This window comes from Stomoxys calcitrans, chromosome 1 (genome assembly GCF_963082655.1).
Source record: "Stomoxys calcitrans chromosome 1, idStoCalc2.1, whole genome shotgun sequence".
NCBI lineage: Eukaryota > Metazoa > Arthropoda > Insecta > Diptera > Muscidae > Stomoxys > Stomoxys calcitrans.
The window spans coordinates 207,482,737-207,495,066 of NC_081552.1; the positions used below are offsets into that span (position 1 = coordinate 207,482,737).

At 32.2% G+C, this 12,330-nt stretch overlaps 4 protein-coding genes across 8 annotated transcripts; all 4 read left to right on the forward strand.

The window, feature by feature from the left end:
• Window positions 1-712: 712 nt before the first annotated feature.
• Window positions 713-1,030, forward strand: LOC106093864 (cuticle protein 38-like; the record flags this gene model as incomplete). The annotated part of the gene is made up of 1 exon (XM_013261029.2): window positions 713-1,030. A coding segment is annotated over one exon (318 nt), but the record flags the coding sequence as incomplete, so codon positions are not given.
• A 2,927-nt stretch (window positions 1,031-3,957) lies between these two features.
• LOC131997618 (uncharacterized) lies at window positions 3,958-5,973 on the forward strand. 2 transcript variants are annotated; one of them, XM_059368726.1, is made up of 3 exons: window positions 3,958-5,222; window positions 5,280-5,364; window positions 5,436-5,973. In XM_059368726.1, exons 1-3 carry the CDS (start codon window positions 4,040-4,042, stop codon window positions 5,638-5,640), a joined length of 1,473 nt encoding a protein of 490 aa, XP_059224709.1. In that variant the 5' UTR covers window positions 3,958-4,039; the 3' UTR covers window positions 5,641-5,973. The 2 variants fall into 2 exon arrangements, with proteins under 2 accessions (XP_059224709.1, XP_059224665.1); XM_059368682.1 differs by having other exon boundaries at window positions 3,958-5,364.
• Window positions 5,974-5,997: 24 nt separating this feature from the next.
• Window positions 5,998-7,331, forward strand: LOC131997653 (uncharacterized). 3 transcript variants are annotated; one of them, XM_059368910.1, is made up of 3 exons: window positions 5,998-6,810; window positions 6,882-6,982; window positions 7,231-7,331. In XM_059368910.1, exons 1-3 carry the CDS (start codon window positions 6,167-6,169, stop codon window positions 7,272-7,274), a joined length of 789 nt encoding a protein of 262 aa, XP_059224893.1. In that variant the 5' UTR covers window positions 5,998-6,166; the 3' UTR covers window positions 7,275-7,331. The 3 variants fall into 3 exon arrangements, with proteins under 3 accessions (XP_059224893.1, XP_059224871.1, XP_059224845.1); XM_059368888.1 differs by having other exon boundaries at window positions 5,998-6,668; window positions 6,726-6,810; window positions 6,882-7,331; XM_059368862.1 differs by having other exon boundaries at window positions 6,882-7,331.
• Window positions 7,332-8,681: 1,350 nt separating this feature from the next.
• LOC131997600 (MATH and LRR domain-containing protein PFE0570w-like) lies at window positions 8,682-11,147 on the forward strand. Of its 2 annotated transcripts, none has more exons than XM_059368594.1 (2): window positions 8,682-9,327; window positions 9,390-11,147. In XM_059368594.1, the coding sequence occupies exon 2, from the start codon at window positions 9,567-9,569 to the stop codon at window positions 11,145-11,147; it is 1,581 nt and encodes a 526-aa protein (XP_059224577.1). In that variant the 5' UTR covers window positions 8,682-9,327; window positions 9,390-9,566. The 2 variants fall into 2 exon arrangements, with proteins under 2 accessions (XP_059224577.1, XP_059224606.1); XM_059368623.1 differs by having other exon boundaries at window positions 9,401-11,147.
• Window positions 11,148-12,330: the final 1,183 nt, after the last annotated feature.

The window sequence follows — 12,330 nt, forward strand, 5'->3', positions numbered from 1 at the left end:
CGATCTCCCGTTTTGACTTCTTGAGCCTCTGGAAGCCTCAATTTTTTATCCGATTTGGCTGAATGTTTGCACGTAGTATTTTCTTATGACTCCTAACAACTGAGCCAAGTACAGTCCAAATCGGCTTATAACCTGATATAGCTCCCTTATAAACCCATCACCCGATTTGACTTCCTAAGCCTCTGGAAGTGGTAATTTTAGTCCAATTTGACTGAAATTTTGCACGTAGTGTTCTGTTATGACTTTCAACAACTGTGCGAAGTGTGGTCCAAATCAGTCAAGAACCTGATATAGCTCCCATATAAACCGATCTCCCGATTTGACTTCTTGTGCCCCTGGAAGTTTCGTTGTTATTTTACTGGATTTGGACCATACTCCGGCATTATACTCCAAATCTACTGCAGTACCTCTTTAGTATGTCATTTAGTAAAAAATATGACTTAAACAGAAGTGCAAGTACGTTATGCCATTTTTAACTCTTAACTTTGAAGTTAAGTTTGTGGAACACATCATGCATACTTAATTTGCTTTGTAGTTTAAAATATTACCAATGGTCGGTTTGGTATAAAAAGCAGTCACTAAAATCTATTTGGTATCAATTTTATATTGTCCATCAAATACACACCCCAAACTTCCAACAAAATGTTCAAATTCGTAAGTTGATAAAAACAATGAACGCCTATTGAGTTGATTTGAAAATTTGGATATAATTTTACAGATCGCTGTTTGCTTTTTCGCCATCTTGGCTGTGGTTGCTGCTAAACCCGGTGTGGTTGCTCCTTTGGCTTATAGCGCCGCTCCTTTGGCCTACTCTGCACCTTTGGCTTATTCGGCTCCTTTGGCTTATACCGCACCAGCAGCTGCTGTGGTGGGAAGCGCAGCCTATGTTGCTCCCTATGCCTCCAGCTACAATGCCCATCACGTTGCCCATTCTGCTGCCTTCCCTGCCGCCTATGCTGCTGCTCCAGTTGTGCATGCTGCTGCCCCTGTAGCAACACCCTTCGCCGCCCCCCTCTTGTTGAAAAAGTAAATCAGAGAAAGTGAATATAAATAAATGGCCTTAATGATTTCGAAATACTAAAACATAGGCAATGTTGTTTTGATTTGTGATAGCCATTAATTTAGCTGTTAATCAAGAAGTTTCACTGAGATAAGGTAAAGGGTTTTCCAATAGCGACTTCACAACTAAGAATTTAATTTGTGCAGGCACTCAAACTGTCAGTGTCAATTTTTTTAGTAAACTCAATATTTTCACTATGGTAAAGTACACGAGCGAATAAAGTGTGCAAATCATAAAAATGTACTACCGAAATTCGAAGACGGCAACCTCTACTTTAAGAGCGTTAATCATCTTCAGGGAAAAATCTCGTTTTGGCTTAATGGGTTCATTAATAAGCAAGATATGCGTTATTGGTAAGGTGAAAACCCACATTTGCTTCACAAATCAACACTTTATTCACAACAAAGAATCATTGTTTGGTTAGCATGCCGGCGGCGTCAATGGGCCATACTTCTTCGTCGACAATGCAAATATTCACCTTACAGTGTATAAACAAAGGTAACGCACCATGCTCACCGTTAATTTTTGCTCTGAATTGCAAGATATGGACCTGGACTAGGTATGGTTTTAATAGGACGTGGCCACAAGGCACACAGCCCACTTTACCATCGATTTATTGAAGAATAAGTTTGATGAACGTTTTATCTCAAGAAATAACCCAGCCAATTGGCCGCCTCGTTCAAGCGACTTGAAGCCTCTGGACTATTTTCTTTGAGGCTACAACAAGTCATTGTTCTATGCCATCAAGCCGACAGCGTTGGAAGAGCTCAGAGCCAAAAGTAAACGGGAAATAGCGACCGTTTCGTCAAACCATAACGTATTAAAGCTTCTACGAACCGAACAAACTTCGGGAGATCGGTTTATATGGGAGCTATAACAGGTTAAAGACCGATTTGGATCGTATTTAGCACAGTTGTTGGAAGTCATGATAGAACACTTCATGCAAAATTTCAGCCAAGTGGGACAAAAATTGCGGCTTGTAAGAGCTCAAGAAGTCAAATCGGGAAATGGGTTTATATGGGAGCTTTATCAGTTTATAGACCGATTTCGACCGTATTTGACTCAGTTGTTGAAAGTCATAATTGTACACTACTCGAAAAATTTCAGCCAAATCGGAGAAAAATTAAGGCGTATAAGGACTCAAGAAGTCAAATCTGGATATCGGTTTATGTAGGAGCTATATCAGCTTATAGACCGATTTGGATCGTATTTGACTCAGTTGTTGGAAGTCATAGCAGAACACTTCACACAAAATTTCAGCCAAATCGGACAAAAGTTGCGGTTTGTAACGGCTCAAGAAGTCAAATCGTGAGATCGGTTTATATGGGCGCTATATCAGGTTAAAGACCAATTCCGACCGTACTTAGCACAGTTGTTGGAAGTTATAACAGAACACTACATGCAAAATTTCAACCAAATCGGACAAAAATTACGGCTTGTAAGGGCTCAAGAAGTCAAATCGGGAGATCGGTTGATATGGGAGCTATATCTGGTTATATACCGATAAAAAGCCACATTTATTATCCGATTTTGCCGAAATTTGGGACAGTGAGTTGTGTTAGGCCAGTCGACATCCTTCTTCAATTTGACCCAGATCGGTTCAGATTTGGATATAGCTGCCATATAGACCGATCCGCCGATATAGGGTCTTAGGCACATAGAAGCCACATTTGTTATCCGATTTTGGTGAAATTTGGTACAGTGAGTTGTGTTAGGCCCTTCGACATCTTTCTTTAATTTGGCCCAGATCAGTCCAGATTTGATTATAGCTGCCATATAGACCGATCTCCATATTTAAGGTTTTGGACCCGTTAAAGGCGCATTTATTGTCCGATTTCGCCGAAATTCGTGACAGTGTGTTGTGTTAGGCTCTTCGCCATCGTTCTGCAATTTGGCATAGATCGGTTGTGGGCCCATAAAAGACAAAATTGTGGGCCCATAAAAGACGAATTTAATTTTCCGATGTCGCCGAAATTATGACAGTGAATTGTGTTAGGGCTTTTCACATCCCTCTTAAATTTGGCCCAGATCGGTTCGGATTTCGATATAGCTGTCATATAGACCCACCTTTTGGTTTGAAGTCTTATGTTAGGCTTTTCGACATCCGTGTCGTTTATGGTTCAGATCGGTCTATATTTGGAAGTAACTACCAAAAAGACCAATATTTTGCTCTACAAAATTTAACAATGATCATACCTAATTTGGTCCAAATCGGACCATATTTCGGTAGAGCTGCTATGGGGGCATACATTTTGCATTTTTCACCGGACGAAAGGTGGTTTACATATATGCCCGAGTTGGAGGGTATTCAAAGTCCTGCCGAACTTAACGCCTTTTTACTTCTCATTTTCGTTTGAAATATAGGTAATGGGAACTGAAAGATAGTATCGATACTATCGATATTTATTGTTAAAAATATCGTAAATATCAAATGTTGTGATTATCGATAGTTTGCCAGCTCTATAGCAAAGTCGCATTTAGTTTGGCAGAGATACTAAACTCAGACATGACTTGAAATGCCTTAGAAAGTATGAGAGTAGTATATATAAGGGGGTTTTGGAACTTTGAGCATCGAGAGTATGAGTCATCGATGACGTCATAACCCCACCCCACCCCAAACCCCACCCCACCCCAAACCGCAAACCCCACCTCACCCCATTGATGACGTCATAACCGCACCCCACCCCACCCCATTGATGACGTCATAACCCCACCCGACCGCAACCGCAGCCGATCGTAGCGCAGGTGGCGACCGCAGGGGGGTATGACCACATACGGGCCGCCGGTTGAAATGTGTGGACGGACATTAGGGTGCAGATCGCAGGGCGCAGATCGCAGGGCGCAGATCGCAGGGCGCAGATCGCAGGGCGCAGTGGCAGATATCGATGATGACTCATCGCCCAACTTCAACTAGTGTTGGAGGGTGGGTGATGTAGATTGCTGACCGCAGGCTATAGTTTGGTTTGAGTGTGAGAGTTTATGATTAATGTTGAATGTTGTGTGACCACCACACTGGAGTGTGATGAAATAATTGTGGTCAGTGTAGTTCTATTTTTTCCCAGGAAGAACAAGAGTAAAAAATTATATTTGTTTTCGTATAAAAAGGGCAAACGGTTTCATATTGTAATCATTATATTAAAAATCATTTATTTAATCAAATTCAAAATTATTGTTATAAAAATGAGAGAATTTGTATGTAATATTTGTGAGAAAACTTACGAACATAATCAATCTTTGAATCGTCATTTGCGTTTACAACATTCAATTGAGTGTGTGAAATGTAATCAGAATTTTAGTACTTATCCAGAGCTTTTAAAGCATATGAAGTCAATGGACCACAATGAAAAAAAAGAGGAAAAAACGGTATACTGTGAAAATTGCAATTTAGCTATTCCAAAAAATCAGTGGAAGAATCATATCAGCACTAACACACACATCGATAAGTGTGTAAAATGGTTAGATAAGGATGTGTCTTGCTTTGGATCTAGCTTTCAAAATCGAATAGAAAGTTATAAAATAAAAAATAGTGAGATCAATAACTTGATACCCGAAAACTTTTTCAAATCAATTCAAGAAAAAGTAATCAATATAATTCAAAAGGCGTTGCAAAAGCATGAATCTATTAAATATAATTGTACACTACATTGTAATTATATTTTGATGAAAGAGAAAGCGGAAGATGAAATTAGTTTATTTACACATCACACAAAAATGTTGGTACTATCTCCCTCAAGTACACTGGAAGAAATTTTAAATCATTATATTGAAAATTGTAATGAAATAATTAAAAAAATGAGTGAATTCCAAGAACGAGATAGTGGATGGACTTTAATCGAAATAAAACATCTAGAGATCAACATCAACAAATATACATGTTTGAGAGGATCTCAATACATAAATCTTCCTCCCAAAATAAGGAATAAAAAGGCTTGCATCAATGTGCAAAACAATGATGTCTATTGTTTTAAATGGGCAATAATATCAGCATTAAATCCACTTCCAAAGGAAAAGAAACCACATAAATGTAGCAACTACAAAGTAACGGACATTAAGGCACACATTATAACATTGGAAAATAATATAATATTAAATTTTGAAAACATGGAATTTCCCCTTACCATAAATAAAATCAGAGTCTTTGAGTTGCAGAATCCTGATATAAGTATAAATGTGTTCGGTTTAGAGGATGCTAAGATTATAGGTCCTTACTATTTTACAGAAGCTGAGAAATCAACTCACATCAATCTTCTCCTAATAGAAGAGGATGATAAATTTCATTACATCTGGATAAAAAATATATCAAGGTAAAAATAATAAGATATTATTTTGATTACAATACAATACTAATTTATTAAAAAAATATATATATTTTTAGATTGTTGCGAAGTTCTATAACAAAGAATAAAAATAGGATTCATTTTTGTAACACCTGCTTAACTCATGTTTCTTCAAGTAGTAGACTAGAGAAACACAAACGTGAGTGTAAAAAGATGGTGACAACAATGCCATCAGATAAAGATAAAATACTTAAATTTAAGAATTTTAAACATAAATTAGATATTCCATTCTCAATTTATTGAGGATGACTATACACACGCTAAAAATGTATGGAATACATTTAAATGTAACAATTTAAAAGATTACTTATTACTTTATTTGAAAGTTGATGTTTTGTTATTATGCGATGTGTTTGAAAATTTTAGAAAAGTATGTAAAAAAATTTATAATTTAGATCCATGTCAATATTATACAGCACCTGGTTTGTCTTGGAGTGCAATGTTAAAAACAACTGGAATAGAACTAGAATTATTAACTGACTTTGAAAAGTATAATTTTATTGTTGAGGGTATTAGAGGAGGGATTGTTCAATGTTCTAAACGATTTTCAGTTGCAAATAATATATATGTAAGTGATTATAATCCATTTGGATCTAGCTTTCAAAATCGAATAGAAAGTTATAAAATAAAAAATAGTGAGATCAATAACTTGATACCCGAAAACTTTTTCAAATCAATTCAAGAAAAAGTAATCAATATAATTCAAAAGGCGTTGCAAAAGCATGAATCTATTAAATATAATTGTACACTACATTGTAATTATATTTTGATGAAAGAGAAAGCGGAAGATGAAATTAGTTTATTTACACATCACACAAAAATGTTGGTACTATCTCCCTCAAGTACACTGGAAGAAATTTTAAATCATTATATTGAAAATTGTAATGAAATAATTAAAAAAATGAGTGAATTCCAAGAACGAGATAGTGGATGGACTTTAATCGAAATAAAACATCTAGAGATCAACATCAACAAATATACATGTTTGAGAGGATCTCAATACATAAATCTTCCTCCCAAAATAAGGAATAAAAAGGCTTGCATCAATGTGCAAAACAATGATGTCTATTGTTTTAAATGGGCAATAATATCAGCATTAAATCCACTTCCAAAGGAAAAGAAACCACATAAATGTAGCAACTACAAAGTAACGGACATTAAGGCACACATTATAACATTGGAAAATAATATAATATTAAATTTTGAAAACATGGAATTTCCCCTTACCATAAATAAAATCAGAGTCTTTGAGTTGCAGAATCCTGATATAAGTATAAATGTGTTCGGTTTAGAGGATGCTAAGATTATAGGTCCTTACTATTTTACAGAAGCTGAGAAATCAACTCACATCAATCTTCTCCTAATAGAAGAGGATGATAAATTTCATTACATCTGGATAAAAAATATATCAAGGTAAAAATAATAAGATATTATTTTGATTACAATACAATACTAATTTATTAAAAAAATATATATATTTTTAGATTGTTGCGAAGTTCTATAACAAAGAATAAAAATAGGATTCATTTTTGTAACACCTGCTTAACTCATGTTTCTTCAAGTAGTAGACTAGAGAAACACAAACGTGAGTGTAAAAAGATGGTGACAACAATGCCATCAGATAAAGATAAAATACTTAAATTTAAGAATTTTAAACATAAATTAGATAGGTTTACGTTCAAAAATGTATTCAATTAAGATTGATAAAGTAGATGAAGAAATAAAGAAAATAAAAGGTGTAAAACATTGTGTTACAGCAAAACTTTCAACCAACGATTTTAAAAAATGTCTTTTTGAACAAATTAATTATTATGATTCTATGTATGTTTTTAGATCAAAAATTCATCAATTGTACACACAACATATACATAAATTAGTTTTAAATTATTTAGATGATAAGAGATTTATAAGAGAAAATGGTGTTGACACCTATGCTTGGGTACACTATAAAATAAAAAAATAATTAAAAGAAAAAAATGGTTTTGTTTGTTTTGTTTTTTTCACAAGATATTATATTTATTAAAGAGAAATTGTATACATAAATGACCACAATTGTAAGTATTAAATTTTTGTTTTTGTTTATAATTGTATTCGATAGGTGGTTTTAAATAATTAATAATTTCCAACGGTGGTTGTAAATTACCAAAACTATCAAAATATTCCTTATAGTTGTAATTTTTGTAATAGGCAACCCAATGTGTTCCTGGCCCATTAGTTGTATCTAAATTAACTATTCCACATTCTTGTCGTAGTGGTTTGTTTGGTAATGAGTCACGCATAAAAACCCCTCTAAAGTGTTTCAATGGCTTGCAGTACTTAACCAAATCGATATCCGTCAATGGTCGATTGGGTAATCTACTTAGAAGTTTTTTGGAGCTGGTTTATAGTAAAGTCCATATCCTTTTTTATAAGGTTTAAGATATAATCCTTTTCCCATAGCAATTGATTCCATATATCTGTTATGACGAGTAGCTTCAGCTAATTGTTCTTTCCCATTTTTGATATCCTTAACTGCTTTTACAATAGCCGATCCTCCAGTTGCTAAACCTCCAAGGGCTGATAACGCAGTTAAAATTGGAACTATTGGTAGAAATCCACCAATTTTTGGTACTCGAATGACTCTTGGTACACCAATATTACTCTTCTTTTTATTTTTAAAACTTGAATGTACAACGTTTTTTGCAATTTTTACAGCATCATATATATTGTTAGGTTTCTTATCTTTTAATACTTTTAAAGTATTCTTAACTGTCGATGCAAATAATTTTTGCTTACATTGCTTTTTCTTCATTTTTCTTTTTGTTGTCATACCGAGTCCGAATTTAACTTTTGCTTTAAGTAAGTTTGTTACTAACCAAGCGTTTGCTCGTTCTTTCCAATTGCTATCTGTTGATTTAACTCTTTGCCAAGCTTTTTCTATTAAAACTTTATCAGCTTGATGATGAGAATGAATATCTTTATTTTGTGAGTATGCAATATCGTGTTCTCTACAAGCTGAATCCAATAAATTTATTCCTTTGTCTCCTTGTGCTAAACGTTGTGCTAACTTAGTTCCTGGTCCACAAAATTGATATCCAGGTAAATGCACTTCAAACGGAAGATTATTAATTAAGTTGTTTACCAATCCAAATCCAGTAACAGACTGTTTACATTTATTATAAATCTTGTAATTAATAACCATAATTTTTTTTGATTATGTAGTGATAGGGTACACGATTTAAATGAAAATAAGAGTTTTTGTATATATATACTGAAATTTATATTGAAAAAGTTTAGTTAGCAATATGCGTTTAATAGAACAAACTAAACAGATTGCTGTGAAAAACATTGATAATGTCTGTTCACAGAAAAAAAGGATTGTACATAGTACTTTATTACCAAATTCTATACGTGCCCTTATAGTAGGCCCATCAAATTGTGGTAAAACAAATGTTATGATTAGTCTCATAGAAAGCCCTAATGGCCTCAAATTCAGGAATATATATATATATTCTAAATCTTTATATCAACCAAAATATCAATATTTAAAAAAATTGATTACTCCAATCAAAGGAATAAACCTATTCACATTCTCTGAAAATGAAAAAGTTATAAGTCCAGCCAAAGCAAATATGCATTCTATAATGGTATTTGATGATGTAATTTGCGATAAACAAAATACTATAAGGGATTATTTTTGTATGGGAAGACATAAACACATTGATTGTTTTTATTTATGTCAAACATATACAAGGATTCCTAAACACTTAATACGTGATAATGCAAACATGATTATCATATTTAAGCAAGATGAAATGAATATTAAACATATATATAATGATCATGTCTTGGGTGACATGACATTTAAAGATTTTTTAAAGCTTTGTAGTGAATGTTGGAAAGATAAATATGGATTTCTTATTGTGAGCAAGGATGATCCCATTGATAAAGGTCGATATCGCAAAGGATTCAATTGTTTTATTCAGTTATAATATAAATCAGATTGATAACAGATATAATGTAGATTATAAACAGAATAGAGAGCAGATTGGTGACAGAAAGAAAGCAGATCGGTAGCAGATATAAAGCAGATCGGTAGCTGATATAAAGCAGATCGGTAGCAGATGTAAAGCAGATCGGAAGCAGATGGATACATAACCAAAAAAAAATAAAAAATAAATTATCCAATCATGAAGAGACACAATTTGTTGAAGGAAATTGTAAAAACACGAGCAGTATTGAAAGAAAAGTTAAAAAACATTAAACTTAATCAAATAGATAGGGATAATCTATTAGAAGATACATTTCAACCAATAACCAAACCTTTGAAGGATATTATAGGAAAACTAGATGAGAACAAAAAAGAAAGTAATCAGTATTCTAATAAATATAATGATAAAAATATTTATGATTATAATAAACAATATGAAGACGATGGAAAACTTGATAAAAACAATAAGGATGATGATGATGATGATGATAGCTTTATATCAGACATTTATAATGATGATGATGACTATATGTCTAGCAATGGACTTCAAATGAGAGATATTACCTCAAGTAATGATAATGAAAGATATAATAATCAACATTCATCAACAATATTTCCGAATATAGTAAATTCTACACATAAAGAAGATAATTCAGAAATAGAACAGATGGATATAGAGAAATTTTCACAAAAACGAAAATTTTCATCAGATGAAAATAACACTAATAAAAGGATAAGAAAAAATTATAATATTCCAGTTGATTTAAAGAGAAAAGATTATACACTAGAAAAATGTGGAGTGAATCGGAATGAGCTTAGAGAAAAATTAAAACGATCTAATGATAACAATCTCAGTTTATTTGACGATAACGATAATAAGCGGATGAAAAAATCACATCTATTTTCAAAACGAAAATGTGAATTTCAGTTAAATACTAATAAAAAACGTATAAAATTAACTAACAACAAAATCATAAATATAAATAAACGAAAAAGACCCTCACAATTAAATACTGATAGAAAACGTTTAAAATTGATTAATAACAACCAATTAAACTTGAATAAACGGAAAGGTGTTTCACAATTAAATCTTGATAGAAAACGTATAAAATTGAATAATGATATCTCATCAAAATTGAATAAACGAAAAGCTGTTACGCAATTAAATATTGATAGAAAGCGAATAAAATTGAGTAGTGATAATCTATCAGACATAAATGTAGCATCTTCATTACCCAACGTTCTACAAACACTTATCGATAATAGACAATTAGATAAAGTTTATGGATTTCATATAGATACAAATGGAAATATGTATTTTGGAAAAAATCAATTAAAATTTAATGGATGTAACTCTATTCAAATTGGGGAATCTATTTGGAAAATGTCTCCCGGACTATTTCAACTCATGTTTCACATTAAACCTCAACATTATACAAAGAAGGATTTAAATCAATATAAGGATATTTTGATGAAAACAAATGCTCATAAAAGAAATTATTTACCAGGAGAACAAATTAAGGGAACTCAAGCTTATAAATATCAATTTATAATAAAACGGTTATTTGATGTGAATTCAAATAGGATATCCAAAGGTAATGGATTGAGTTTGAAATCATTAGACAATCACAAACCAAATTATATATATTGGGATGACCCTAACGAATTGGTTGACAGATTAAGATTGCTCCTTTCATCTGAAGGTGTTGGTCACAACAATCACAAAAACGAAATTATTTCAATTGTTGAAGAATTGCGAGAAGCACATATTATTAAATAAAAAAATCAAAAATGTATACAATCAATAAATTTGGAGAGAGCGGAAGTAAAAACCAAGTCAACAATGCAATGCTAAAATTGAGTTTAGGTAGATCACTTGGAATTACTATTCACAACAATGCTTTAAACTTTCATGGGAAGAAAATAACTAATTTAAGTGCTCCCTCTGATCCTGATGATGCTGTAACAAAAATATTTTTGAAAAAAAAAATAGATAAAATCGAAAATAAAATCAAAAATCAGCAAGATGAAATACTTAGAAGATTCGAAGAATTACAGAACAAACTAAAAGAAGACATACATATAGAAAAAATGAAAGAATATATTTTCAAATGGGTTGAAGTGGAAAAAATTGTTCTAGAAAATAAAAAACATATTGAAGCTATAAACAGTGATTTAACTAAACTAAAAAGTGTGATTGATCAATTTAACAACAACTTGAGTACCAATTTGAATATTTTGAAAAATCATAATATTGAAGATACGAAAAAAATTATTGAAGATACTTTAAAAATAATAAATATCCGATTTGATTCCATCGAAGATTTTCTTTTTCAAAGTATTGGATATACTAGAAAAAATAAATATTTTAATTAAATATTTAAAATCAAAAATAAGATATAGTAGAGGGTATATAACATCAAAACAAAACAATTTTTACTTCAATCGACAACATCAATATGGAGCTTAACCAGGATAAGAGAGAAATTGTTAATGAACTACACAAGCAAGCACGAAAAAATTTTGGAAGGAGACGAGTGGTTATGAAGGGTATCGATGATTTGTGGCAAGCGGATCTTGTTGAAATGGGTAGTTATGTGAACTTTAACAGCGGATATCGATATCTTTTAACCGTTATAGATACATTCTCGAAAAAAGCTTGGGTTGAAGCAATAAAAAATAAAACAGCTCAAAGTGTAGTAAAGGCTATGCAGAAAGTTTTCAATCAAAGTAGTCGAAAACCCAAAAATTTACAAACTGATGATGGAAAGGAGTTTTTTAATAACAATTTTTCTCAACTTATGCAAACAAATCATATAAATCATTATTCAACATACAGCACTCTAAAAGCATCAATCATAGAACGATTTAATAGAACACTGAAAGGAAAAATGTGGAAAGAGTTTAGTTTTCGTGGAAATTATAAATGGATTGATATATATAAAAACCTAGTTAATATATAT

Bases quoted from the DNA above. Each gene is read 5' to 3' on its own strand.
- LOC131997600 (XM_059368594.1), top strand. From the start codon at position 9,567: ATGAAGAGACACAATTTGTTGAAGGAAATTGTAAAAACACGAGCAGTA.
- LOC131997618 (XM_059368682.1), top strand. From the start codon at position 4,040: ATGATTAATGTTGAATGTTGTGTGACCACCACACTGGAGTGTGATGAA. The intron at 5,365-5,435 runs GTAAAAATAATA...ATATATTTTTAG, and splicing joins TGGATAAAAAATATATCAAG to ATTGTTGCGAAGTTCTATAA.
- LOC131997653 (XM_059368862.1), top strand. From the start codon at position 6,167: ATGAAAGAGAAAGCGGAAGATGAAATTAGTTTATTTACACATCACACA. The intron at 6,811-6,881 runs GTAAAAATAATA...ATATATTTTTAG, and splicing joins TGGATAAAAAATATATCAAG to ATTGTTGCGAAGTTCTATAA.